The sequence below is a fragment of the Plecotus auritus genome, assembly GCF_963455305.1.
Source record: "Plecotus auritus genome assembly, chromosome: 2".
NCBI classification, from domain to species: Eukaryota; Metazoa; Chordata; class Mammalia; order Chiroptera; family Vespertilionidae; genus Plecotus; species Plecotus auritus.
This window is the reverse complement of record NC_137771.1, coordinates 229,148,535-229,171,806: the sequence shown is the minus strand read 5'-3', so window position 1 is coordinate 229,171,806 and position 23,272 is coordinate 229,148,535. Positions and strand designations below refer to the sequence as shown.

The window sequence follows — 23,272 nt, the reverse complement described above, 5'->3', positions numbered from 1 at the left end:
CCCTCCCGCAGGGCTGGCCGCACCGCCAGGCACAGGAAATTGAAATGGCTCCTGGTCAGGCAGGGAGCTGCCAGCTTCCAAGAGGCTGACAGATGACCAGCCGCCCCGAATCCAGGGCACCTCCTCAGCTTCCTCCCTTCCTCCCTGGCCGCCCGCCCGCAGTGCCCAGGAGAGAGCCCGATGGTCCGCTCCGGGCCACGCTAGAACGGACCCGCAGAACCTGCAGGCGCTGTCGCCAGTCTGAGCTGGAGAGGCGGTTCCCCGCGTGAACTCGGCAGAGGCAGCGGCAGGGAGGGGGCGGGGCTGGGAGGAGGGAGGGGCGGGGCGGGGCGGGGCGGGGCTGGGAGAGGGGAAAATCTGCATCCCCGAATGCCTTGTATCTGAGAATTTAAAATTCCAGAATAAAACTAGACACCTGAGTTTTTGAAAATTAAACAGAAAAAGCTCTGCTGTTGGACAAGACCTCGCAGTCTATGCCGATATCTGCCCCCCACCCCCTGCACCTCCCCACCCCCTGCACCTCCCCACCCCCTGCACCTCCCCACCCCCTGCACCTCCCCACCCCCTGCACCTCCCCACCCCCTGCACCTCCCCACAACCCCCTGCACCTCCCCACCCCCTGCACCTCCCCACCCCCTGCACCTCCCCACCCCCTCCACCTCCCCACCCCCTCCACCGCCCCACCCCCTCCACCTCCCCATTAGGCTGAGACCTCCTTTCAGAGAGAACTTCACCTCCAAACGCCCATTTGGCTCGGCCTGGACCCAAGTCGGAGTGCACCCGCTGCCCGCCCTCCCGCTGACCTTGCTCTGGCCAGCCCCACCCCCCACCCCCGCCCCTGAGCACAGAGCTCCTGCAGAGTCCTGAGCCTTCTCCAAAGCCCTGGACCCCCGCCCCTCCCCTGCGCGCCCCTCACCTGCGCGGTCCTGGCCCTGCGGCCCTGCAGGCTGCTGCTGAGGCTGAGGCGCGCGTTGGTGGCCCCCTCGGACAGGCAGTGCGACCTCCTGCAGGGCAGCGTGTTGTAGGTGCTGCAGGCGCTGTAGGCCGCCTCCTCCGCGGGGGGTGCCTTGCGGTGCGTGCGGTGGGGCGTATCCGACGTCAGGTCCCGGCAGTAGCCCGCGCACCGCCCGCCGGGCCCCCCGTGGGCCGTCACCCCCCGGCTGTTCGGGGCGCACAGGTCGCCCAGGGAGTTGGCGCGCGGGCAGGCACTGAGCGGCCTGGGCCCCGCCCGGGCGTCCGCGCCCCGCGCCTCCTCACAGTCCCTCTCCTCGGCGGAGCCCAGGATCTCCTCGTGGCTGCTCAGGTGCTCCTGGCTCAGGTCGGACAGCGAGAACTCCAGGCTGTCCTCCCGCCAGATGTCCGCGGACTTGGAGCGCTTCTTCTTGAAGCCGGACGCCTCCGCGAAGGCGGGCGCGGGGCAGGCGCAGGGGCGCGGGTGCCGGCCCCCCTCCGCCGGGCAGGGCGCGCCCTCCGCCGGGTAGGGCGGGCTCTCCTCGGAGCCCAGCATGCTTTGCACCGAAGTGGCGGCGAGCACGATGCTGCTGTCCACGCTGGGGGCCACGGAGGAGTCGGTGTAGGACACGGGTCTCAGGCCCATCTCCACGCGGTCCGCCCACATGGGGTCCCCGAAGCCCTCGAGGGCACCCTCGGCAGCGAAGGGCTCCAGGCCGTTCTCGGCCAGCGCCTGCGGGAGGCTGGGGGTGCTGCTGGACCGCGCGCTCGCCTCCACGCGCCGGGGCGGCGCCTTCCCCGAGGCCGCGTGGCGGGAGCGCCGCGCCTTGTGCGACAGGCGCAGCGAGCGCGACGTGTGCTTGCGCCCCAGGCCCGCGCGCTTCTCCCCGTAGAACGCGTGCTCCACGCTCTGGCTCTCGGCGTTCCCCATGGCTTCACGGCCTGCAGCGGAGAGAGAAGGGGGCACAGCGAGTCACCGGTGGGCAGGGGCGAGTGAACAGAGAGCCGGGCGCGTGGGGAGGGCACGGCCTGCCAGGCAAGAGTGCCGCCCTGTGTGCACCTGGGTCCTGCCCGGTGGTAGGTGAGACCACCGGCTACTGAGACGCCCGGAGCGTGGGCAGCAGCGTCACGGCGACCGGCTGTGCCCAGGGGGCAGCTGCCCACCTGGCTGCGCCTGGCTCTCACCGGCTGTCACCTGTCTCCCTCCTGTGGCCACACATTCAGGCACTTCGTGCTGCTCCTGCTCAGACCGGCTCCCGCCCCGGGGAGGGAGGGGGCTGTTCTGTGTGGAATGGCCACGGCAGAACCCAGAGGTGCATCCGGTAGCCCCCCACCCCCCCGCCTCCCGGGAGGTCACCTGCTCCATTCAGGCCCCACCTGCACTTCGAAGTCAATCCAAAGAGAAGATGCACAGATGGAAGCCCCGTGACCTCTTCCTAGTAAATCAGCCGCGGGGAAAGGGGCTGTGCCTTTAACTCCACAGCATCTGCGGGCCCCGGGCTCAGCGGGAGGTGGGACGTGGCCGGGACGGACCAGAAGGCCTGCTCTCCTTAGCAGAGCCCAGTGGGCTTCCTTCTGGGAGCAAATCCAACCTTCACGTCCACCTGGTACCGAGCGCCGCCCGCACACGGTAGGTGAGCCGGCCTCCTGGGGCCGCCGTTCATTCCAGTCCCTCCCGACCATTCCCAGCGTCTCTCGCCCCCCTGGGCCCATCCTGCCTCCCTGGCCTGGTCTCCCTGCTCTACCAGGAGGCATCTCTGGGCCCCGGGCCTGGACACGCGTGGGGACGGCCAGAGAGGAGAGGAGGGACTCGGGGGCCGGGCCTGGCCCTGCTGGTCCCGTCAACGCCCTGCGTGGCCTTCTGCGCCGACAGACACAGCGTCCCAGCAGACAGACATCCGGCGGGCGCAGGGCACGGTGCCCCCTGGCAGGCAGGCCCCTGCGGGCAGGCTCCCGGCAGAGGAACAGCACCAGAGGGCGGCACGCCGTCACGGTGGCAGTGAGGACCCTGAGGCCCCGGCACAGAACCGCCCCCACGCTGACCGGAATCGCTCCGTGGCCCCGGCTCCACCGGAACGCCGCCCGGACCCTCACCGGCAAACCTCTGTGAAGCGGGACCTGTGGCCACAGGCGGAAGGAAGCCTCCGCGAGTGCCCCCGGGGCTCGGGGAGCCGGGAGGGGACGGCCAGCAGCCTGAGCTCCTCCAGCGGGGACCTTCCCAGGGCGCACCCCGGGTGCCAGCACCGAGACCCTGGCCCTCCCGGCCGCGGGCACCTGTCAGAGCCCCGTCCCCGGCACCCTGGCTGGACCTCCAAGAGCAAGAAAACGATGGCACCGCGGCTCCGCAGGGGGAAGGCGAGAAGGCGAACGGGCCGAGCGTGAGGCTGGACGTGGCTTTGTCCCTAAGCAGATGGCGGCGGCACGGCTGCTAAGTCGCATAGACGAGCCTTTCGGTAACACCGAAGGCCACGGCCGACTTCCGGAATCCCCAACTTCCTAAAGAACACGCTACACGCCTGGACGCGTCCATGGCCCACGTTTCCCGATAAATGAGAAGGAAAGCTTCGAGCGGCTGGGCCAGCGGTGCCACGGGGAGGCCTGCACGGGGCCGTCGGAGAGGGGGGGGAAGAATTACGGCCAAAGCGGCCGCCCCTCCGCGCCCGGCCGTCGCCTGCCCGTCCTGCGGGACCTTGCAAACACAGCCCGACAGGCACCTCCTCGGCAGCACGTGTCTGCTCAGGCTCGTCGCTGCCAGCGAAATCTCATCACGCTAAAAGCCGCAGAGAGGGTCCCGGAGGTGCGGCGAGCCTGGCGGCCGCGGGCCCCATGCCAGCCGGGACGGCCGCTCTAACAGCACGTTCGGGAGCCAGAGTCCCGGCCGAGGTAGGAAGGACCGTTTTGGCCTCCGACCTGGAGCTCAGAGGGGACGGCCAGCTCCTGCATCCGGCACCGGAATCCTCGGGGGCGACCTCGGCGAGGCAGGGGGAAGCCGGCCGCGACGCAAGTTCAGAAACATGCACGCCCAGGGCCGGGGCACGCCTGGGACGGAACGTCACTCCTGAGAGGTGGGCCCGCCCTGCAGGCCCCCCGGGTCAGTGGGACTGGGATCACCTAAGAGAAACCTGCTCACCCCCGCACGCACATCGCCCCTCGGGGACCAGCCCTCCCCAGGCGACCCAGACGGGGTGGACTGAAATCCCCACCCTTTTCAGAAGCGAACGAAGAACGCGCCGCTACACCCAGCTCCCTGACATCTCCCTGTTCGCTCCTACTTAACCCTTATTCATTTTTATTTCCAAAAAGAAATTCCAGCCCAGCCAGCGTGGCTCAGGGGTGAGTGTCCACCTAGGAGCCGGGAGGTCACGGTGTAATTCCCCGTCAGGGCCCAGGCCCGGGTTGCGGGCTCGATCCCCAGTGGGGCGTGCAGGAGGCAGCCGATCCATGGTTCTCTCTCGTCATGGATGTTTCTCTCTTCCTCTCTGAGAGATGTCTGTGTGTGTGTGTGTGTGTGTGTGTGTGTGTGTGTATCCTATCTAATAAAAGAGTGATATGCAAATTAACCGTCACGCTGCTACACCAACAAGCCACGCCCACCAGCCAATCAGGAGCAAATATGCAAATAAACCCAACCAAGATGGCTATGGCCACAGAGAGCAGGAGGGAGGCTAGGGTTTCCCTGGCAATGGAGGAAGCCAAGCTTTCCACCTGCCCTTGCCAGCCTAGGCCTCCACTCAAGGCTACAAAGTTTCAATGATAGAAGATACATAAACGCAAACAGAAATGGTGGCAGCCACAGAGCTGGAAAGAGCAGGAGGCTAGGGTTGCCCCCGGCGATGGAGGAAGCCAAGCTTTCCACACACCCTGGCCGGCCCAGGCCTCCGCTTAAGGCTACAAAGTTTCAATTATAGGAGATATATAAATCCCAACAGAAATGGCTGCCGCCACGGAGCAAGCAGAAGACTTGGCTCCGCTCCAGGCTACAAAGTTTCAATTGTAGAAGATCAATAAACCCCAGATACCAGGGCCTCCGCTTGGGTCGCCAGGGGGCGTGGCCAGCCTGCAAACCACCACAGGCCCCTCACCCAGGCTGCCCCATGCCCCAAGGGAACCCCCACCCTGATCTGGGACACCCTTCAGGGCAAACCAGCTGGCCCCCACCCGTGCACCAGGCCTCTATCCTATCTAATAAAAGAGTAATATGCAGATTGACCATCACTCCAACACACAAGATGGCTGCCCCCATGTGGTCAAAGATCCTGCCCCCATGTGGACACAAGATGGCCACCACAAGATGGCCAGCAAGGGAGGGCAGTTGGGAGGGATCAGGCCTGCAAGGGAGGGCAGTTGGGGGCGATCAGGCCAGCATGGGAGGGCACTTGGGAGGGACCAGGCCTGCAAGGGAGGGCAGTTGGGGGCGATCAAGCCTGCAGGGGAGGGCAGTTACGGGTGACCAAGCCGGCAGAGGAGGGAAGTTGGGGGTGACTAGGTCTGCAGGGAAAGGCAGTTGGGAGGGACCCAGACCTGCAGGGAAGGGCAGTTGGGAGGGACCAGGCCTGCAGGGGAGGGCAGTTAGGGGCAAACAGGCTGGGAGGGGAGCAGTTAGGCATCAATCAGGCTGCAGGGGAGTGGTTAGGGGGTGATCAGGCTGGCAGGCAGAAGCGGTTAGGGGCAATCAGGAAGGCAGGCAGGCGAGCAGTTGGGAGCCAGCAGTCCTGGATTGTGAGAGGGATGTCCGACTGCCCGTTCAGGCCCGATCCTACCAGGATCGGGCCTGAACGGGCAGTCGGACATCCCTTGAGGGGTCCCAGATTGGAGAGCGTGCAGGCTGGGCTGAGGGACACCCCCCCCCCCGCATGAATTTCATGCACCGGGCCTCTAGTATATACATATTTTTATTTTTTTTTTTTAAAGAAGAAGAAGACGGTCCCTGCAGACCAGAGATGGGGGATCCCAAAGGGAACAGCCGCAGAAGCAAACTGCCCGATGCCGTGTCCCGTGCCTTCCGTCCCAGGGTTAGCCCCGCTCAGGTGCACGTGCCTGGAACCGACCCCACGAGCTACAGCAACAGCTTTGGAAACTGAACGGCATAAACCATAGCCACCCCCCCCTCCCAGGTGGCACGTGGGTGGACGCACCCACGGCAGCAGAGCGAAGCCTCTGCACACTGCGCTGACCTGGCACCGCCACCCCTGGAGGTCAGCTGGACGCTGCCCCCTGAGGCAGCAGCAGGAAACCCGCCTTCTCCAGAGAGTCTCACAACCTCACACTGAAAACGTCCGTGACAGCCCGGCCGGCGGGGCTCCGGGGCTGAGCGTCGACCTAGGAGCCAGGAGGTCACGGTTCGTTTCCCGGTCAGGGCACAGGCCCGGGTTGCGGGCTCCATCCCCAGTGGGGGGCGTGCAGGAGGCAGCCGATCCACGATTCTCTCGCATCCTTGATGTTTCTATCTCTCTCCCTCTCTCTTCCCCTCTGAAATCAATTTTAAAATATATATGAAAAACAAGACAAAAAAAAACAAGTCCATGACACGTTCCAAAGAACCAAGGAAGCCGAAACCGGTTTGGCTCAGTGGATAGAGCGTCGGCCTGCGGACTGAAAGGTCCCAGGTTCGATTCCGGTCAAGGGCATGTACCTTGGCTGCGGGCACATCCCCAGTGGGAGGTGTGCAGGAGGCAGCTGATCGATGTTTCTAGCTCTCTATCCCTCTCCCTTCCTCTCTGTAAAAAATCAATAAAATATATTTAAAAAAAAAAAAGAACCAAGGAAAATCTAACCAGCCCTCAAGGGAAAAGGCAATCGATAGATGCCAACCTCAGGGTGGCCCAGAAGTTGGAATTACCCAACAAAGACTGTAAAGCAGCTCTTTCATTATAACCGTGTTCCCCCGAGTAACGGTAAACGCTCTGGAAACAAATGAAAAGCCTGGCCGCCTGCCATTCCTCGGCCAGATCGCCAGGAACATCCATTATGGGACACGGGCAGAGAACCAGGACCCCAAGAGAGAGGCTCGAGGGGACACGCACGCCGCGCTTCCCCGCCGCCTGCTGCTCCGCTTTCTCACACCGTCCGGTTCGCAGGACGCCACCGCGGTCCAGGTCTCGGGGCAGCGGGAACAAGGAGAAACGGCCGCAACCTCAGAGTGCTCTGAGGGAAGAGGGAGGAAAAGCAGCGACAGGGAAACTAGAAATAACCATCCGGCCCGGGACCGCGGCACTGCCCCGCGGGGAACCCGGAGCCTCGCGCCCCCCGAGCCAGCCCGCGGCCGGATGCGCAGGAGGACAGCTGCACTGTTAGGTCAAACCTCTGTAGAGCGAGACTCTCCTCGGGCCCAGGAAGCAAACACCTAACTCCCCGGGGCACACCAAGGCCCCGGCGTTGAGCAGGCTAAAGTTTTCTTTAACAACATTCGTAATATTTCACTTAACCGCGCGCGCCCGCACACACGCACGTGTGTGTGCGCGCCTACATGCACACGCGAATGCGCACGCATGCACACACGATCTTCGCGAGTAAACATGTTAAAAGTATTCTGGATAAAGTGATGGAGACTAATTTGCACGGTTATATATTTTTTTTACTTTCTGAAGTTTCTACACGAACCCTATCATTCACTTTAAGGAAAAGTGAATAAATGCAACACGGTCACAGGTGCTGGGCCCCTGGGTTTGGGTCACTGAGGACAGTGAGGAAGCCCCGGACCCGACGTACACCGGACGGTCTGGGAAGGTTCCGGGATAAAGAACAGGCCTCCTCGCTGGCTTCCGTCCCTCCCCACGTTCCAGGGCACTTTGCTTGGCCTCCTCCCGTCGTGTCTGGGGCGTGGCCACGTGCGCACTGACGCACGTGTCTTCCTCTGCTTACACCCGCTTCCCATTTCATTATCACCCCCCCCCCCCCCGCCGGGCAGGAACCACGCCGGCCGCATTGTACCGACCGTCCAAGTAAACTAGGTTTAGCACAGCTGTGCTCAGGGGGGACGCTCGTCGCTCAGGCCGACTTAGAAGAAGGGCAACTCAAAAATATAAAATGCTCGAGCCCAGCCGGCGTGGCTCCGTGGTTGAGCATCAACCCAGGAACCAGGAGGTCACGGTTCAATTCCCGGTCAGGGCACAGGCTGGGGGAGGCGGGGGGGGGGGAGGGGGGGGAGCCGTGCAGGAGGCAGCTAATCCATCTCATAGGTATTTCTCTCTCTCCCTCTCCCTTCCTCTCGCTCTAAAAATCAATAAAAAACATATTTAGAAAATGTAAATATTATGTAAAACATTCAAGCCCACGGGTGGGCCCACGATGACCCCCTTCACGTCCTCTCCCCATCAGAGGGGGACCGTGGAGCAGGCTCCCCTGCGGCTGCTCCGGGCAGCGTGAAAGCCGAGCACAAGGCCCGGACGATGCATGGAAGTTACAATTATTAATAATAAGACAATTCACGCCCCTGAGGTATTTAAAAACTTATTAAAATAAACCTAGCGATTACCCTCCTCTGACTTGCGAACAGACCTCGAAGACGCAGGAGAGAGAATGCAACGTGTTTATTTCAGAGCTAAATCTGAAGCGAACATCACAAGACAACAGATTGCAAACGTAAAATTAGCTTTCCAGTGGGAGGTCTTGGTTTGGAGCCTGTTCTCCCGCTGGAGGCTGAGCCTGGGACCGAGAAAGGCGGGGGGCGGGGGGCTGGGGGGGGCCCTAAGATTGAGGAGCCCGACCCGGAGGGCTCCTGCTTCCTCCTCACACCCATGGAGAGGAGCGTCCGCCAAGAGGCCGAAGGGAGAGTTCTGCAATAGGGGGTACTCCCTGATTTAGAAGGCTGGTTCCTTGGACCGTACGGACCCCGCTTTGTAAAGATTACCCCAATCCACAGCGCTGTTTTGAAGTGAGAGTGCGAAGCCGGTTTCCCTTCTCCAACATAATCCCACATGAAGACGGTGAAGCCAGGGAAAACCCTGAAAGATCCCAGGGCGAGTCACAGGGGGGCGGTGGGCAACGGCTGCGTCCCTACCTGCTTTCGGTCTTCTTCCAAGTTTTAAGGCTCACGCCGTTTCAGTTCCAATGGGCGTAACCTTACTCCAAAGAAGCGACTCCAACTTGTTTTTCCCACGAGCCCCCTCCAGCACGGCGATTCCCATTATGCTAACACGTGTCCGGCCCCGTGCCCCCACGCCTCCCCGGGAATCCACCGGCGCCCGGCCCGCAGGTGCCCAGGCTCACCTGCCCAGGCGACAGCGGCTCCCGGCCCCGTGTGCCCCCAGGGCACTGTGGCATTTAGGTACCGACACTGGCCGTGGCGTCGGGACGAACGGCGTCCGGGCGGGGGGAGCCCTCAGCACCAGGCCCTCGGGACGGCCATGGCGGTCTCATCGGCGTCTACCGGGTCCCGCCAGCACCTGGAGAGGACAGGACGGGAGAGAGAGACGGTCAGCGGCCCCAGCTCCCGTCTCGGCTGACACCCACCCCCTGACCCACAGCGCAGCCCCGAGCGCAGGAATGAAGGCCATGCACCATCAGATAAGCTCACAAGCACACGCATGTTCACACGGACAGGGATGAGCAGCAGCCCTTTGGACAGAGTGATTGTGTCACTTAACCTCTTCCTGTTGGTCAGCGGGGGGGGGGGGAGGGGGGCGGGAGCGTCCGGCCCCCGGGCCGCGCAGGGCCTGGGAAAGCATGTGGCCGGGCCCTGCCCAGGCCTTCGGGGGGAGTTCGCTGACCCTCGGACCACCTCGTGTGTAAGCGGGTGCTGCTGTGCGGCCTGCGGGTGCTGTTATATACGTCACGGGGCCCTGGGCCCGACAAGGCCCCCACCCCTGGACTAAGGGATCGGATGACAGAGACCCGTCACGATGAACGGATGTCCGACGGACTGGTGTCCGCGTCCCCTCCTAATGGGCACACGGTTCTCGACAAACGGACGAATGACGCGGGAGGGGGAGTCCGGGTTGTTCTAAAGCGGAGCTGTGTTTGCAGCCGACGGGGACGGAAACGCCGAGAGGCCGTGACGCAGACTCCCCCGTGGACGTGTCCTCACACCGCCCGACGCCGACCCAGAGGAAGCCGGGGCGCAGGGGCCCAGCGCAGAGCTCAGGTGGAACAGCCAGACGGTCCCTTAACCCCGAAAACGCACGGCCAGGGCAGCACCACCCACAAGCAGTTTCAATGGTTCTTTTTGAAAAAATGTATTTGTTACTGATGTCAGAGAGGAAGGGAGAGGGAGAGAGAGACACATCAATGATGAGAGGGAATCACGGATCGGCTGCCTCCTGCACACCCCACCCTGGGGATCGAGCCCACAACCTGGGCCTGTGCCCTGACCGGGAATCGAACTGGTGACCTTCTGGTTCATAGGTCAACGCTCAACCACCGAGACACGCCGGCCGGGCTAATGGTCCTTTTCTTACAGCCTGCCCTCGGAGGAGACTGCAAACACTGGGAGAGACAGAGATGCGGAGTCCCTGGGGGGGCTGCACCCGCCGCCTGCCACCAGCCAGGCCCCTGGGGGGCCCCGAGATGCCAGGCGCTCGGCGCAGGGACGGGAGAGAGCGGCCCGCTCGGCGGAGGCGGCAGAGGCGGGAAGTAAACATACGCGTCCGCGGGGGACAGGACAATGAGCGCGGTCACGTCCTTTCTTGTCTCGGAAACGTGCTATTTACCGGTGACGTGGGTGACTCACGCATGCAGGGAGGAGCGTGACTTCTCAGCACACCCATGATTACCCCAAAATACGCGCCCTTCCCACGACTCCCCCACTGCTGCCCCGCCCGCTCCCTCCCCCGGGGCTTCGCCGCCCGCTGCTCTCTGCAGGTTTTCCAAATTCCGAACCAGCTCGGGGCCCGACACGGATGCCCGCGGTGCCGGCGGCCAGCGACCCGCATGGCGGCTCTCGCCAGCACACGGCCCGGCCTGCTCCCTCCTGCCCAGCGGAGGCTGGTACTGCACCTGCATCCTCACCCGAGGACGTGGTCAGCGATGAGAGGGAGAGAGACATCGAGCTGTTGCCTCCCGCACACGCCCCAACTAGGGACCGACCCCCCAGCCAGGGATGTGACCTGACCGGGAGTCGAACCCGCCACCTCTTGCCGTAGCGGACGATGCTCCACCCGGCTGAGCCAACTTCCACCGGCTCCTGGCTGCAGGTGAAAAGGCCGTTTGTACACGGAAGACAAATACGCTTCCGCCTGCGAGAGTGAATTTCTCCCCACCCGCTTCCTCCAACCGCGGAGAACGCGCCACGAGGAGGGGCCGCGGGCCGCACGCAGAACTGATCTGCGTCTCCTGGGTGTCATTTTTTTCCAGGGAACGCTTCTCCCCGGGGCCTGGCCGTGGCGCTGACCCCCGGCGCCCTCGGTCCTGGTGTCGGCGGGCCGGCAGGCTGCTCTGTGCCGGCGGTGACTCCTGCCTGGGGACCCTGTCCCGGCACCAGGACCCGGGGCCGCTCCCGGGGCCACCGGGAGTTCCATGTCGGCGGGAGGCAGCCAGGACCCGCTCAGTGTCCAGCCCGCGCCTGGGCGTCTGCACAGTGTCAGCCAAACCACAGGGTCACACTGGTCTCAGGCCACCCTCCACCCACGGGCATCATGGACCCCACACCACGGCATCACTCGGTGCCCACACCATGGGCATCACTCGGTGCCCACACCACCATGGGCATCACTCGGTGCCCACACCACGGCATCACTCGGTGCCCACACCACCACGGGCATCACTCGGTGAACACACCACCACGGGCATCACTCGGTGCCCACAGCACCATGGGCATCACTCGGTGCCCACAGCACCACGGGCATCACTCGGTGAACACACCACCACGGGCATCACTCGGTGAACACACCACCACGGGCATCACTCGGTGCCCACAGCACCACGGGCATCACTCGGTGCCCACACCACCACGGGCATCACTCGGTGCCCACAGCACCACGGGCATCACTCGGTGCCCACAGCACCACGGGCATCACTCAGTGCCCACAGCACCACGGGCATCACTCGGTGCCCACACCACCACGGGCATCACTCGGTGCCCACACCACCACGGGCATCACTCGGTGCCCACACCACGGGCATCACTCGGTGCCCACACCACCACGGGCATCACTCGGTGCCCACACCAACACGGGCATCACACGGTGCCCACAGCACCACGGGCATCACTCGGTGCCCACACCACGGGCATCACACGGTCCCCACACCACGGGCATCACTCGGTCCCCACACCACGGGCATCACTCGGTGCCCACACCACGGGCATCACTCGGTCCCCACACCACGGGCATCACTCGGTGCCCACACCACCACGGGCATCACACGGTGCCCACAGCACCACGGGCATCACTCGGTGCCCACACCACGGGGCATCACACGGTCCCCACACCACGGGCATCACTCGGTCCCCACACCACGGGCATCACACCGGTGCCCCGTGCCCGCCCCCCCGCAGGATGTGTGCCCGTGCTCGCCCCCTCCCCGCAGGACAGGCGCCCCGTGCTCACTCCCCGGCAGGATAGGCGGAAGGAGGGACGATAGGTGACAGCTGTGCAGCTGCCGGGAACTCTGTGCCCCTGGGGCAAAGCAGGGCCTCTTCCCGGAGCCCAGCCAGACCTGTGGTTCTCACCACACAACGCCCCTCAGAGCCTCCTGCCGTGTCAGTCCTCAGAGTTCCAGGAACCCCAAGACTCAGAGAAATGACGCTGTTCGTGCCCTCACAGTACCCGCGTTCCCACACAAGGCTCCATCGCTCACTCGCCTCCTGGATCTTGGGCACGTGAACTTCCCATTGGAACTTGGCCGCAGAGGGAGGGCCTAGTACGCTACGTGCTTCCCTGACCTGCCACGGGGGCTGTGGGCGGAGCAGGGGACCTGGACACGGTCGAAGCCCAGGAAGGTGGACGGCACGGTCACCCTGACTGGGGGGGCGATGGGCCACGCCCTCACCATGGCAGAGCCCTGAGTGGTCATTTCAGGAGAGCAGGCACCCCAAGGGCTTCGTGTTGGTGTCATCTCAGTCCACAGATCAGGATGGGGTGGACGGACAGATGGATGGATGGATGGATAGATAGCTGGATAGATGAACGCACAGACAGACAGACATTAGACAGATGGATAGATGGATGGATGGATAGATAGATAGTCAGATAGATGGATAGATGGATAGATAGCTGGGTAGATGAACGGACAGACAGACAGACATTAGACAGATGGATAGATGGATGGATGGATAGATAGACAGATAGATGGATAGATAGCTGGATAGATGGATAGATAGCTGGATAGATGAACGGACAGACAGACAGACATTAGACAGATGGATAGATGGATGGATGGATAGATAGACAGATAGATGGATAGATAGCTGGATAGATGAACGGACAGACAGACAGACATTAGACAGATGGATAGGTGGATGGATGGATAGATAGACAGATAGATGGATAGATAGCTGGATAGATGGATAGATAGCTGGATAGATGAACGGACAGACAGACAGACAAACATTAGACAGATGGATAGGTGGATGGATGGATGGATGGATGGATGGATAGATGGATAGATAGCTGGATAGATGAACGGACAGACAGACAGACATTAGACAGATGGATGGATGGATGGATGGATAGATAGATGGATAGATAACTGGATAGATGAATGGACAGACAGACAGACATTAGACAGATGGATAGGTGGATGTATGGATAGATAGACAGATAGATGGATAGATAGCTGGATAGATGAACGGACAGACAGACAGACATTAGACAGATGGATAGATGGATGGATGGATAGATAGACAGATAGATGGATAGATAGCTGGATAGATGGATAGATAGCTGGATAGATGGATAGATAGCTGGATAGATGAACGGACAGACAGACATTAGACAGATGGATAGGTGGATGGATGGATAGATAGACAGATAGATGGATAGATAGCTGGATAGATGAACGGACAGACAGACAGACATTAGACAGATGGATAGGTGGATGGATGGATAGATAGACAGATAGATGGATAGATAGCTGGATAGATGGATAGATAGCTGGATAGATGAACGGACAGACAGACAGACAAACATTAGACAGATGGATAGGTGGATGGATGGATGGATGAATGGATGGATAGATGGATAGATAGCTGGATAGATGAACGGACAGACAGACATTAGACAGATGGATGGATGGATGGATGGATAGATAGATGGATAGATAACTGGATAGATGAATGGACAGACAGACAGACATTAGACAGATGGATAGGTGGATGTATGGATAGATAGACAGATAGATGGATAGATAACTGGATAGATGAACGGACAGACAGACAGACATTAGACAGATGGATAGGTGGATGTATGGATAGATAGACAGATAGATGGATAGATAGCTGGATAGATGAACGGACAGACAGACAGACATTAGTCAGATGGATAGGTGGATGGATGGATGGATAGACAGATAGATGGATAGATAGCTGGATAGATTGAACGGACAGACAGACAGACATTAGACGGATGGATGTATGGATGGACAGACGGACAGACGGATGGTCGGGGGCACTGGGAGTGTTTACATGGCTCAGAAATTAAGGTGAAAACTCCTCAGCCGTTGTCTTTGCTTTTCTTTGACCCTCACTTTACCCAGCAAGAGGCTGGAGTGACTTAGAAAGACCCACCCTCGGCACTGGAGTGAAGAGAACCCTGCGGGAGGAGGAACGGCGCCCACAGGCGAGGGCACGGGAACAGGGACGAGGGCGGTAAGACGCTCACCCTCAAGCGCAGGAGCCGGCAGTTCCCCGGGAAGCCCTGTGCCGGGCCGGAGCGGGGACAGCGTGGCCACTGCAGCCTCAGGCCCTGCAGACACGATGCTGCTGGGAGGAGCCCTCCCAGGAACCGGGGCTGGGGGGGGGGGTTACGGTGGGGGGGCAGGCTCTGGCTCAGGGCCCAGCACAGCTACTTGGCCTGCTGCCCAGCGGCAGCCACACCCCATCTGACAGCATCTGACACGGGCAGGTCACCGCAGGCAGCGTGGCCGTCAGATCAAGACTGCGGTGCGGCAAGGACTCCAGCAGAGAGCAGGACCCCTGTCCTCCCAGCTGAGGGCCCCCTGTCCTCCCAGGTGAGGGGCCCCCTGTCCTCCCAGCTGAGGGGCCCCCTGTCCTCCCAGGCGAGGGCCCCCTGTCCTCCCAGGCGAGGGCACCCTGTCCTCCCAGGCGAGGGCCCCCTGTCCTCCCAGGCGAGGGCCCCCCTGTCCTCCCAGGCGAGGGCCCCCCTGTCCTCCCAGGTGAGGGCCCCCCTGTCCTCCCAGGCGAGGGCCCCCCTGTCCTCCCAGCTGAGGGCCCCCTGTCCTCCCAGGCGAGGGCCCCCCTGTCCTCCCAGGTGAGGGGCCCCTGTCCTCCCAGCTGAGGGCCCCCTGTCCTCCCAGGTGAGGGCCCCCTGTCCTCCCAGGTGAGGGCCCCCCCGTCCTCCCAGCTGAGGGCCCCCCCGTCCTCCCAGCTGAGGGCCCCCTGTCCTCCCAGCTGAGGGCCCCCTGTCCTCCCAGCTGAGGGCCCCCTGTCCTCCCAGGTGAGGGCCCCCCTGTCCTCCCAGCTGAGGGCCCCCTGTCCTCCCAGGTGAGGGCCCCCTGTCCTCCCAGCTGAGGGCCCCCTGTCCTCCCAGGTGAGGGCCCCCTGTCCTCCCAGGTGAGGGGCCCCTGTCCTCCCAGGTGAGGGCCCCCTGTCCTCCCAGCTGAGGGCCCCCTGTCCTCCCAGGTGAGGGCCCCCCTGTCCTCCCAGCTGAGGGCCCCCTGTCCTCCCAGGTGAGGGGCCCCTGTCCTCCCAGGTGAGGGCCCCCTGTCCTCCCAGCTGAGGGCCCCCTGTCCTCCCAGCTGAGGGCCCCCTGTCCTCCCAGCTGAGGGCCCCCTGTCCTCCCAGCTGAGGGCCCCCTGTCCTCCCAGGTGAGGGCCCCCGTCCTCCCAGGTGAGGTCCCCCCCGTCCTCCCAGCTGAAGGCCCCCCCGTCCTCCCAGCTGAAGGCCCCCCTGTCCTCCCAGGTGAGGGCCCCCCGTCCTTCCAGGTGAGGGCCTGGACCGCGGGCTCGGGGCAGGACGGGATCTCAGTGGAGACCACCCTCAGATGGATGAGCTACGACGAAGGCTCCAAACTCCTCCTCGGCGAGGCGTGGAGGACAGGGTGCGGGCAGCCCCGATTTCAGGGCAGATAAACAGACCCGCCCAGCCACCAGGCCCTCCGCGTCCCCTCATCCTACCCTCCGCCCCACCTGCAGCGATGGCCAGGATGGCCAGAGGACCGGCCTTTCTCCCAGGGCCTGTCCACTGCAGTGACCCCTTTGTCCCGCAGCGCAGCGCAGCGCAGCGGCCCTGGCAGCACCGGTCCGACAGGTTCCGCTGGGGGTGCGGTCGTGCGTGTGGAAGGGAAGTAACGCGGCCGGGCACGCAGAGACCCAGACCCGCGGCGGACGGGTCCCAGGGTCCGGCGGACGCTGTTTCGGGCTTCGGCCAGGCACGCAGGTGTCCCCTCAACTCTTCAGCCAGACGCTCAGCTGCTCCCTCGACCCCGTGCTCAGGGCCTCTAACTGCCCTTGGTGGCTGGCAGCACCCCGGCCGCACCCCCCGCATCAACCCCCCACCGCCCAGCCCGGCCCTCCCAGGGCTCCGCGGGGCCCCCCGCTGGCTGAATGGCTTCAGCAGCTTTTCTAGAGCGACCTCGCGAGGCCCAGACTTCTCAACACCCTCAGCAGCACGAACCCCCGAGCACCTGAGAGCCCCCCCACCTTCCAGGAGTGACTGTGACGGGCCAGCCCCGGCTCGGCTCCTGAATTCTCCACGTCGAGCCGCAGTCCCGTCCGACAAGCAGGCCCAGGTCACGGGGAGCAGGGACACCGACCCCCAGTGAGAGGGGAGCCGAGGCAGGTGACCCTAATGCGAGCTCCGTCCTTCCCCGCTCCCCGCAGGGGGCTCACCGCGACAGGAGTCCCCGAGGACAGGTGTCCCGTGGGCACGGGTCAGCGAGGAGCCGGGCGAGCACAGGCGGGGACGGGCCCCGTGCCTCCCGGGAGCCCGCACACCCCCGCCTGCCACTAAGCCCTCGGCGCCGGGGCCTCCGCTTAGAAGAGGTTCCAGACAGTCACTCACGCCAGCCACACTGTCCCGCGTGGAGACCCGTCCCGTCCTGTCCCGTCCCCAGGCCCCGAAGACACAGGCCGGGCGGAGGGGGAGGCGGGCAGGCCGCTCAGCTGTCTCCGCTGAGGAGCTGGGCTGTGACTTGCCCGCCTCCCCGCCTCCCTGCCTCCCCGCCTCGGGATCCGCCGGGAGAGCAGGTGGAACCGGGAGCCTCGTGCTAAGCCCACCGCCGCCCCGTCATCCCCCCACCCCGTGCAGCGCAGAGGAGGGCGCTGTGTGCGAGGGACCCTCAGACTCACAGCCGCTGCCGCCAGGACCTTCCCCGGCGGGGCCGCCCGTGGGGAACCACAGCCTCCGTCTCCTCCACGGTCTCCGCCCCGCACTGCCGGTCGCTCACCTGCTGTCCCCCCGCCAAGCCAGGAGGGACACCCCCAGCCACGCACAGGCCGGAGGCCACGGGTCCCTGTCCTCACGAGGACGCAGGAGACGCGGTGACCGGGCGGTGCGGTTCCCAGGCCCGGACTGCCGTCCCACACGGAGCAGGAGCGGCCCTGGGTGAGGCCAGGAGCCGCAGGAGCCAGCGGCAGCCACGCCCGGCACAGCGAGGCGGGACGGCCCATGGCCCGCAGCCCAGGCAATGCCACGGGCCGGCGCCGGAACCCGAAGGCCCGTCCCAGCATCGCGGCCCCGGGACCCGCCGCTTCCTCCCTGGCGGCTCCTGCCACCGGCACCGGTGCGGGCGGAAGGCGTGTGAGGCGGTGGGACTCTGGGAGAACATCGCTCCCTCTCACGCCATGTCTCCCCCTCCTTCTCCCTCTCCCTCCCTCTGAAATCAATAAAAATACGGGAAAAAAAAACAAACAAACCGCGGCCATCTTTCTGGCTGGGTGACAACTAGTGCCATCCGCACGGGACAGCGAGGCGGAGAGGAAGCCCCGGCGCTGAGGGCGGACTGTCACGCCGAAGAGGACCGGCCAGCAGCGGCCCCCCCGGGTCAGGGCCCCCCCGGGTCAGGGTCCCTCCGGGTCAGGGTCCCCCCGGGTCAGGGCCCCTCCGGGTCAGGGTCCCCCCGGCTCAGGGCCCCTCCGGGTCAGGGTCCCCCCGGCTCAGGGTCCCCCCGGGTCAGGGTCCCCCCGGGTCAGGGCCCCTCCGGCTCAGGGCCCCTCCGGGTCAGGGTCCCCCGGGGTCAGGGTCCCCCGGGGTCAGGGCCCCCCCGGGTCAGGGCCCCTCCGGCTCAGGGCCCCTCCGGGTCAGGGTCCCCCGGGGTCAGGGCCCCTCCGGGTCAGGGTCCCTCCGGGTCAGGGTCCCCCCGGGTCAGGATCCCCCCGGGTCAGGGCCCCTCCGGGTCAGGGTCCCTCCGGGTCAGGGCCCCTCCGGGTCAGGGTCCCTCCGGGTCAGGGTCCCTCCGGGTCAGGGCCCCTCCGGGTCAGGGTTGGCGGAGGACACTCGGCCTCTCGGCAGAAGCCGCCCCGGAGCGAATCTGTCCCTCATGCGGCAGCGACGCGCTCAGAAGGCTTGGCGCTCGCTGCACGTCGCCTCCGGGAGACCACACATGAGCCCGTGGGCACTGTGCCCGCTCAGAGCTCACAGGCCCCCCTGCCCGCACGGGGGTGCCCCTGGGTCTGCTCACAGGTCCCCCCTGCCCGCGCGGGCACTGACCCGGGTCTACGGGCACCCCATTCAGCAAATCGCTCGTCACTTAACCAGCGTCACACACGTGAGCCAGCGCGCACAGAGCCATGCACACCTCACGTTCTGGGTGGGTTTGCAGTGCACCTCGCTTATCCGAACCGCACAGGAACACACAGACGTCTGAACACACAGATCGAAAGCAACAGCCTTTCCCGCCCACGCCCTCGGCCATCAGACTGCGCATCGGGCCACACAGAGACCGCACTGGGGCACAGACCGCCCTGGGGCACAGACCACCCTGGGGCTCAGACCGCCCTGGGGCACAGACCGCCCTGGGGCACAGATCGCCCTGGGGCACAGACAACCCTGGGGCACAGACCGCCCTGGGGCTCAGACCGCCCTGGGGCTCAGACCGCCCTGGGGCTCAGACCGCCCTGGGACACACACAGACCGCCCTGGGGCACAGAGACCGCCCTGGGGCACAGACCGCCCTGGGGCACAGAGACCGCCCTGGGACACACACAGACCGCCCTGGGGCACAGAGACCGCCCTGGGGCACAGACCGCCCTGGGGCACAGACCACCCTGGGGCACACACAGACCACCCTGGGGCACAGAGCGGGGCTGGGAACTAGGGGATGAGGAAGACGGGGCTCACAGGAGCTCCTTCCCGCACGCAGCCACGCGGACACAACCCTGCGGCACCCGCCCGCCGCCTCCCCGCAACCTGCACCTCCACCCGGCCCCCAGGAGACGGCTACGGAGGGAGGGGGGCTTCGGGGTGCCAGAGAACTAACAGCAGCAGAAAAGGGCATCGACAGTGGGAGGGAGGGGCCGGGGGAGGGCGGGGCAGGGGAGGGAGGGGCAGGGAGGGGAGGGGAGACTATCCCAGAACACCGGGCCCTCTGTAACACAGGCAAACAGAAAACTATCCCCAAACGTGGGCTGTCTGTGCCGGGAGCCCATTTACCCACCGATTCCTCAGGTTCCCCCTAACGGAGCCTCAACTGGCCCCACCCTCAGCCTTGGTGCGCAGCCGCCGCACAGCAGCTCAAAGCTCTGGGTCCTGAGAGCATCGTGGCACCCACTGCTCAGGGGACCCCACCGCTCAGGGGACCCCACCGCTCAGGGGACCCCCCCCACTCAGGGGATCCCCCCGCTCAGGGGACCCCCCCGCTCAGGGGACCCCCCCGCTCAGGGGACCCCACCGCTCAGGGGACCCCATTGCTCAGGAGACCCCACCGCTCAGGGGACCCCCCCCACTCAGGGGATCCCCCCGCTCAGGGGACCCCCCCGCTCAGGGGACCCCCCCGCTCAGGGGACCCCCCCGCTCAGGGGACCCCATCGCTCAGGGGACCCCACCGCTCAGGGGACCCCACTGCTCAGGGGACCCACCGCTCAGGGGACCCCACTGCTCAGGGGACCCACCGCTCAGGGGACCCCACTGCTCAGGGGACCCACCGCTCAGGGGACCCCACTGCTCAGGGGACCCCATCGCTCAGGGGACCCCACCGCTCAGGGGACCCCACCGCTCAGGAGACCCCACCGCTCAGGAGACCCCCCCCCCGCTCAGGGGATCCCCCCGCTCAGGGGACCCCCCCGCTCAGGAGACCCCATCACCCAGGGGACCCACTGCTCAGGGGACCCCATCGCTCAGGGGACCCCACCGCTCAGGGGACCCCACTGCTCAGGGGACCCACCGCTCAGGGGACCCCACTGCTCAGGGCACCCCACCGCTCAGGGGACCCCACTGCTCAGGAGACCCCATCGCTCAGGGGATCCCCCCGCTCAGGGGACCCACCGCTCAGGAGCCAGGGCTGGGCTGGACCTGGTGGCCGGGCTCTCTCTGGGGCCACTGGCCAGGGCCCTCCAGCAGCAGCCACACGTCTGCCGGCGGCAGGTGACAGGCCACCACATGCAGAAGAAGAGGCGGGAGCAGGAAGGACTGGTTGGTGTGACCGCCGCCACCCACCCCCCGCCCCCCCACAGTACCAGGATTGGCGAGAGGCCCTGAGCCAGCAGGGCGGACCTCAGAGCCCAGCACAGGGGCCCGGAGACCCCGGTCAGGAAGCAGGAGGGAGGGAGCCACCCCGAGCAGGAGCCACACAGCTTCCCCACCACGGACGCCGGCCCGTGGCCGGAGGAGGGCTCCTCTCGGGGAGAAACCGGCTCCTTGGCCGGCTCCAGCCCAGGAGCCACGCAGACGGGCGGGCGCCTCGCTCCGGGCTCCCGCGGCCACGCCTCCCGCCCCATCGGCCTGTTGCTCCCCCCTCCCCGGGACACAGCACCTCATCCCCCCCCCCCCGCAGCCCACCGCCCCTCCCTCCATCTGCAGGTTCTGCCAGCCTTCCCCCAGCTCGGACCTTTCTCTCTAAGGAGTCGGTTCCCTTCCTCCACGCCCTCACCTGAACCTCCACCTTCAGCCAAACCCCTCGGCCTCCCTGCCCCTCCCCCTCCCGGTCCGTACAGCGCACCTGCGCCAAGCCACCCCGTCCACAGCTCACAGTGGGCACACCTTGTTTGTGTTGATATATTTTTACTGATTTCAGGGAGGAAGGGAGAGGGAGAGGGAGAGGGAGAGGGAGAGGGAGAGGGAGAGAGAGAGAGAGAGAGAGAGAGAGAGAGGGAGAGAGAGAGAAAGAGAGAGAGACATCCATGATGAGAGAGAATCGTGGATCGGCTGCCTCCTACACGCCCCACACTGGGGATGGAGCCCACAACCCGGGCCTGTGCCCTGACCGGGAATCGAACCCTAACCTCCTGGGTCACAGGTCGACACTCGACCACGGAGCCACCCAGCCGGGCCAAATGGGACGCTCCTTTTAGGGTCTCGGGCCCCGCACGGGGACTCCTCCCAGGAGCACGCATGTCCCTGTGGCCTGAGCCGCTCGGCCGTCCCGGCGGACCCCTCTCTCCATCTGCAGACCAGGTGACCCGCCCGGCAGGTGTGTGCGGGACGCAGGGTGTCTGTCTCAGCTTCACGCGTGTTAATCCCTTCCCCTCCGTCTTCTCCTTCCCCTTTCCTTCCGTCCAGATCCCCGAAGCGTCTTCTCCATCGATCCTGTCCCTTCTAAGCAGGTGTCCTCGCCGCTCACCCCCACGGCTGACTTTCCTCTGCTGCCAACCTCTCAGGCACACACCCTGTAGCCACGCTCCGGCACTGCCGAACGCACACAGCGCCCTTGGAGATGCCGCCCGGCCATCCCCGCCCGGCCGACTGAGGGTCAACCCCCCGGGGGCCCAGCAGAGGCCCGAGGGCGTCGGGAGCATCTTCCGGAAGAATGCCTGTCACTCGGAGTTCAGGGAGTTTAGGGAGAGCGGGGAAGCTGGGACGGAGTGATGATGGAATAAAACGGTTAAGATGTGTGCTTTTCTAGGATGAATACCCACATTCCCCGCCCCACCCCCATACGATGGCACGTGGGAGTGGTTAGAAGTGAATTCTCTTTTTATGACAGTTTTATTGGGAAGCTCTGAAAACCTCTACTCTTCCAAGATGTCCTTCACCACTTTTCCCCTCTGAGTACCATCGTCAATTATCTGAGAACCTGTCTTAATCCACCTTCTCTCTGGTAGGGTCATAAGTTCCAGGAGAGAAGGGACCGTGGCTTTTGTTTTAGCGGAATGCTCTTGGCATGTGCCCCCTGCATGAGGGTTCTCCAGAGAAACAGAACCAACAGGAGGTGGATGGGTGTGTGGGTGGATGCATGGATGGATGGATGGATGGATAGATGAGGGATGGGTGGGTAGATGGATAAATAATGGATGGCTGGGTGGATGGATGGACAGATGGATAAATGGGTGGGTGGATGGATAAATGGATGGATGGATGGATGGATGGAAGGGTGGATAGGTGAGGGATGGGTGCGTAGATGGATAAATGAGTGGATGGAAGGATGAAAGAAGATGAATGGGTGGATGGATGGATGAATATGTGAGGAATGGGTGGATGGATGGATGGGTGAAGATGGATGGGTGAGGATGGGTGGGTGGGTGGGTGGATGGACGGGTGGATGAGTGGATGGATGGATGGGTGTATGGATGGAGGGTGAGGATGGATGGATGGGTGGATGGATGGATGGGTGAGGACGGATGGATGGGTGGGTGGATGGATGGATGGATGAATAGGTAAGGATGGGTGGGTGGGTGGGTGGGTGGATGGGTGGATGGATGGATGGATGGATGTGTGAGGATGGATGGGTGAGGATGGGTGGGTGGATGGATGGGTGGATGGATGAATATGTGAGGATGGGTGGGCGGATGGATGGATGGATGGATGAATAGGTGAGGATGGGTGGGCGGATGGATGGATGGATGGATGAATAGGTGAGGATGGGTGGGCGGATGGATGGATGGATGGATGAATAGGTGAGGATGGATGGGTGGGTGGGTGGGTGGGTGGATGGGTGGATGGATGGATGGGTGAGGATGGATGGGTGAGGATGGGTGGGTGGATGGATGGATGGATGGATGGGTGAGGATGGATGGATGGGTGTATGGATGGAGGGTGAGGATGGATGGATGGGTGGATGGATGGATGGGTGAGGATGGATGGGTGGGTGGGTGGATGGATGGATGGATGGATGAA

The 23,272-nt window shown here is 64.1% G+C and overlaps 1 protein-coding gene across 1 annotated transcript in view; it reads right to left on the bottom strand.

The window, feature by feature from the left end:
- The window catches only part of TIAM1 (TIAM Rac1 associated GEF 1), a 219,849-nt gene that overhangs the window by 77,325 nt on the left and 119,252 nt on the right, over nt 1–23,272 (bottom strand). Inside the window, 2 exon segments of the mRNA XM_080654731.1 lie at nt 917–1,893; nt 9,160–9,335. Of these exon segments, the coding sequence (XP_080510857.1) occupies nt 917–1,882 (966 nt within the window). The 5' untranslated portion in view covers nt 1,883–1,893; nt 9,160–9,335.